At 35.3% G+C, this 6,000-nt stretch overlaps 1 protein-coding gene across 1 annotated transcript; it reads left to right on the forward strand.

The window, feature by feature from the left end:
* The first annotated feature begins 3,572 nt into the window (after nt 1-3,572).
* On the forward strand, nt 3,573-5,417 carry LOC132167975 (uncharacterized). The gene is made up of 2 exons (XM_059579032.1): nt 3,573-3,647; nt 4,907-5,417. Exons 1-2 carry the CDS (start codon nt 3,633-3,635, stop codon nt 5,195-5,197), a joined length of 306 nt encoding a protein of 101 aa, XP_059435015.1. The 5' UTR covers nt 3,573-3,632; the 3' UTR covers nt 5,198-5,417.
* The last annotated feature ends 583 nt before the right edge of the window (nt 5,418-6,000 follow it).

Below are 6,000 nucleotides of genomic sequence, written 5' to 3' on the forward strand. Positions count from 1 at the left end.
GGGCAAGGAATGTAATGGCTGTAGAGGAGGTTTGGCGGCCTCCTTGTCATGGCTGGTGGAAAGTTAATTGGGATGCATCGTTGGGGAAGGAGCAGGGATGGATGGGTTTTGGCGTGGTGGTGAGGGATGATCGAGGGCAGCTCCTCGCGGCCTACAGCAAAACTTTAAGGGGTAATCTGGAGGTAGCACAAGCGGAGGCAAGGGCAGCACTTATAGCCATTCAGTTCTGCAGATCTTTGGGGCTTGAACACGTTCATTTCGAAGGAGACGCAAAGATGGTGATTACGGCGGTTAATTCGTCCGATCCTGACTGGAGCAGTATGGGTTTCGTGGTGGAAGACATCAAGCATGAACTACAGGCCATGACGCAATGGTGTTTTACTTTTGTGCGTAGGGAAGGAAATAAGGCAGCTCATACAATGTCGAAACTAGATATAAGGAGTTTTTTGGATAACACGTGGTTGTATGAACCACCTGAGTGTATCTCTGAGATTTTGCAAATGGAGCAAGTTGCTCCAATTGCCATTGAATTTCATTAATGAGAATGTAGTTTTTTGATTCAAAAAAAAAAAAAAAAAAAAGAAACTAACGCACCATTCATGGGATGCACATTAACTGTCCAAGCGATTACAAACTATTCACAGGATACGCATTAATTATCAAGGCAGTTATAATTAGCCCATAACGGCCAGAAGATCAGATCATTAATTCACTCGTCGGTTACTCCAGAATCCCGGATTCTCAGCACGGCTGCCATCGTTAGCACCAGGCAACCTAGCCTATAAATATGCTTGCACAATGAAGAATCAGGTACGCCATACATTTCTGATTCTAGAACAAGTAAAGAGAGAAGCTAACTTTATCATCGGGGAGGATCCACCAGAACATTCCCGGTGAATTCTCTTGACCTTTGTCTTGCAAGTTGAAGAAGAAGCGCAGAAGGAAATTACAAAGTTGCCCTTGTATTCACCGTACCGGAAATTGTCTTGACAACCATCAAAGTTGATGTTGATATTTACATAAAACCTTAATGATTGTCTTTGCAAATTGTGATTTGTATGAATAAGATACTAAAAATGTGCATTTATGTAGAAAATGTTGGCAATTAGTAAAGTTCATAATTTTCAATAATAAATTAATAAAATTTGTTATATGAGTCTATTTAACTTTTATTTTAACTTTTTTCATCTTGCAATTGGAAATTAAAAAAAAAAAAAAAAAACTCAATCAAGCTCTAGCTGCTCGAACTCAATTGGGAACAACTACGCTTTTGGCTAGTCAAGTTCGGCCATTTTTTAAAAACTTGGCTCAAGATTTAGTCGGTTCGATCACTCATATGATGCTACCAAGCCAAGTTCGAACATCCAATACTTAGTTCAGCTTGGCTTTCGTTTACAACCCTATTTAAGGGTTACCTTCAAATTCGATATACAAGCCTAAAGGCTAAAGCCAAAGACTTATACTTTAATGTTTCTCATCGCTTAGTGAATTAGACTTGAAAACATGTTATTTTTACTCTCTTTAATTTTTATTTAAAAAAAAAAAAAAAAATTAGGGCTGTGATTTTATAATTTTATATGCACATATGTTGAGATTATGTTGTTTTCTAATGGAATGTGATTTTTGTTATTTTAAAACTTGGTTCATTGTGATTTATCTATTTTCTATTTTCTTTTAAGCTTGGTTAAGCATTTGCATGTTGAGATTAATTTTGAGAATGAACAATTGCCTATTTGCGCACCCCCTCCCCCCCTCCCCACCCTCTTTTTTTTTTTTTTTTTTTTTTTTTTTGATTTAAAATCATCAACAAATGAATTGCTAAAAAGTAAAGTCACTAGCTCAAGCTCGATCTCGACTCGTTTGAATTTTTTGTTCACTGAGCTCGAGCTTTCTAAACTTTACTAAGCCAAGTTCAAACAACGGTTATTTGCCTTTTTTTTTTTTTTTTATTATTATTTTAATTTAAAATCATGAACACATGAATTGCTAAAAAGTAAAGTCACTCAAGCTTGATCTCAACTTGTTTGAATTTTTTTTCACCGAGCTCGAGCTTTCTAAACTTTACTAAGCCGAGTTCAAACAAGGGTGGTCAAGATTGATTCGAGCCTGAGTTAAAATATTTATTTGTCGAGTCGAGTTTGAACAGTCAATATACTTGGGTAGCCTTGATTTTATTATGAACAACACTAGTTCCATTTATGGCCAACCACGTGGCAAAGGAAACCATGGACCATGTATTTGCACATGCAGCATGCATCCAATCGTTTTTATGAAATGTACATAAAGCAGCAAAAGTTGGCATTCCATCAGGCAATGCATCTTATAAGAGAACAAATCTCTTTTAGACTTTAGCATTAGAACCTAGACATATAAAAAGGTTCCACTGAAACTCCACCACCTCTTCTTTGCATTTTTCAACTCATCAGGACCCACGAAATTGTTCCAGCTTTGCTATTATGTCGACTAGATTATTGGCAAGTGGATTCGCATTGGTTCTTCAAGTGATTAAAGCAATCAATGATGGAGTTGGAGGGGATGGCAAACATTACCGTTGCTTTTCCACCCTCTTTATTCTCTCTTCGTTTACAATCTTTATATTTTCAAAAAAAGTAAATCTTTGTTTTATTAAAGAGAATAGTTGTCAATGAATAATACTATATATTATACCCCTATTTTATTGGTTAATTTTCTTAACAAAAGGTTGATTCAAGGATTGATAGGTACTGTCACATTTGTCCAATAAGATAGGGTGGGACAGAGGTGTAGTATGTAGTATTCTCACTATGCATTAGCAGTTTACTTATTAAAATAATAATAATAATAATTAGGGTTAAGTTTGAGAAGGGCTTGATGAAACACGTACAGCTCCCATTAATTAAACATGTTGATGTGTCAAATAAATCTCTTACTATATCATTTCATTTAGGGAATTCGATGTAAAACGTTTTCGGAAAATCGTTTTCTCTATTTTTCGGTGTTTGGTACAACCGAAAATCGTTTTCTCTATTAAACATGTTGATGCGTCAAATAAATCTCTTACTATATCATTTCATTTAGGGAATTCGACGTAAAACGTTTTCTAAAAATCTTTTTCTCTATTTTTCGGTGTTTGGTACGACCGAAAATCATGGTCAAACTGAAAACATTTTAAAATGACTAGAAAAACATCCTTTAATTTTGGTAATTAAAATGATATTACTTTTTTTTTTTTAGACTGTAAACTATTTTTCAAATTTGAGCTTCTATCTTTTTTTTTTTTTTTCGCATGCTTTCTCTCATGGTTCATTTTTCGTTGCCACCAGAGTTGGGAAACCTCTGCCGTTTGCCGGAGCTCGCCAGAATCAGTTGTCCACAGCCGGAACTCACCAGAAGTCGTCTACGAAGCTCATGAATTGTTCCTTCCTTTTTACATTGGAGAGACTATGAGAGAGAAGGCGTGTGCATGAAGAAACCATGGAACCCACACACACTTGTCGAATATAGGATTCGACCACATAATCAACCCTTTTAGGGCAATATATAAAGGGCGCTCTATCACCCTTCTTAATTCATTTTATTTAGCTACGTGCCTCCAACTTTCTCCTCTCTGCTATCCTTTCTATTTTGCTATCTTTCTCCCTCAACTCTCTCCCATGGCTTCCCTCCAGGTGCTCTCTCTCTCTCTCTCTCCCTCTATTTACGACTCTCTCTTCTCTCCAGAATTTGGTTGATAGAGATTTCATCTCTTCGAATAACAAACACTATATAATAGTACATATATTATTTCATAACGCAAGCTGATGAGCATATTTTCACATAAGAACCTAAAGTGATTAGCTTTTATATACTAGCTAGTCCGGCAAAGGCTTTTTGAAAAGGATTGCTATTATTTTATATATATATATATATATATATATATATAAACATGAATCATAATGAATTGGAGATGAGTCATTCCTTTAAAATAGAAGAATAAAATTGTCATTTCACTTTTTTTGGACAATTTTACCCTTCCATTTTAAAGGGCATGATCTTCTCTAGTTCATTTCAACGGAAGAAAATCCAAATTTTAGATAACAAGTCAATGTCCTTTCAAAAAATAAAAGAAAAGATAACAAGTGACCACTTCATGGTATTCAGTAAATGCATACCCTATATATGTTACATGTTACACAAAGAAATTAACGTTAACAATTATATATTTCAAAGTTATGAATAAAAGTTGTATTTTCTTTATTCTTTTTCTTTTTTCGCTAAGAAATCCTAAATGAAAGTTAGTATTAACGTTTCCTCAAATGATTTTCATAATAATCCTTGATTCACTATGAAAGTAGCACCTATCTTGTTTTTAATTAAGACTCATTAAAATAATCGTAGAGAGTGTATTATGAACATGTGGATCCATTTTGAACCTCCATTTGAGACTTGAGACTTGGAGTTGGGATGAATGGATACATGTGGATCCATTTTGAAAAACATATTTTCTACTTAGGTAGCATAAAATATAGCATGAAAGACAACTTCATATGCCACATAAATGGTCTATTTAGGTTTGCAATTTCAAAACGTGCGCTTTGAAAACTCGACTTTTAAAATAATTTGATTTTTAAAAATGTTGTTAAGCGTTTGGTAAAATTATAGTCTGACCTTCAAAATCGCATATTTTTAACAACATACTACTTGCTTGCAATATGAAAACGCAGATTTGTATATGTTTTCAAATCGCAATTTTTTTAAAAACGTACCCTCAAAACAATACATTTTCTACGATTTGATTTAAAACCACACTTTTAGTTCGTAAAATCGCAGTGTCAAATAACGCTCTCAAACTAATTAGTTTTCTTGTAATAGGATTTCTATTCCAAATGGCTGACCTTTTCAACAAGCTCTTGATCCTAATAAATTATATGACATGGTGATATTTTAGGCCAACGCTGCAACAGTTCCAGAGGAGACTAACCAAAGAGAAGAAGAAACAACACAGGAGTCTCCTGTTGTTGTTGAAGAAAAGCAGGCCAATACAGAAGTAGATGTCAAACCGACAGAGTCCAAGACAGCTGAACCTGATGACGTGTTTTTCCCTGATGAAGAAGATAATAAACTAGCTGATCAAGAAGGAGATGAAGAGGATAAAGCACCCATTGAGGAAGATTTGAAATTCACAGAGGATATAGAAAATGAAGATCAAGCAGAAGAGGATATCGAGAATGAAGATTAGTAAAATGAAGGCAAAAACTTTTAGGTGCAAGTGGGAAATAAAGGAGATGCTTAAGCATTTGTTGTGCATGGTGTGATGTGGGTTTTTCATTTCTGGTTAATTTGATCATAGGCTTCTTCAAAGAGAATTATATTGAATTTTCAGTTAATGTTGGGAAGGTACTGATCATAGACAATTCCATGTTATTGTCTTTTGTAATGTGTGGAAAGGTGTGTATTTGGTGGGCTTTTATGTAACTTTTTACTTGCTTGTCTAATTGAGTTAGTTTGCTTATAACTATTTTTTTCAGAGCAAAATAATAAAATTACAAAAGGAGGGGGTGGGGACAGCAACAAACACCTCCAAAATAGTCATTACAGTGCATGAAATTAAACCTAAAAATAAAGCTGGAAATGGATTGAAACAAATCCGATATCATAATTTATTGACCAAAAGGTTGAAGAGAGTGTCGCCTTGAAAGCAGTATGTGATGCAATCTGATGGTTGGACTGCTAAAACAAGGATGCATTAATGATGACTGTGATGAGGCGGTCGATGTAGATAGCTTTTTCAGCATCATTGGCAAAATGAGCATGCTTAGTTACAGCTCTAGATAAAAGAGAATCATTCTCGCTTTATTAAGAATGGAGGGGAGGATGAGCTCTCGGAGGGAAAGTTGGATCAGGACACCACCACTCCTAGGGGTGTCAAAAAATACCGGGGAATTGGGGATCCGGTTCCGGTTCCCATTCTGGTTGCAAAAAAAGCAAAAACCGGAGACCCCAGTTCTGGTCCCGATTTTTGGCACCCGATAAAAATCGGGA

The sequence above is a fragment of the Corylus avellana genome, chromosome ca1 (assembly GCF_901000735.1).
Source record: "Corylus avellana chromosome ca1, CavTom2PMs-1.0".
Taxonomy (NCBI): domain Eukaryota; kingdom Viridiplantae; phylum Streptophyta; class Magnoliopsida; order Fagales; family Betulaceae; genus Corylus; species Corylus avellana.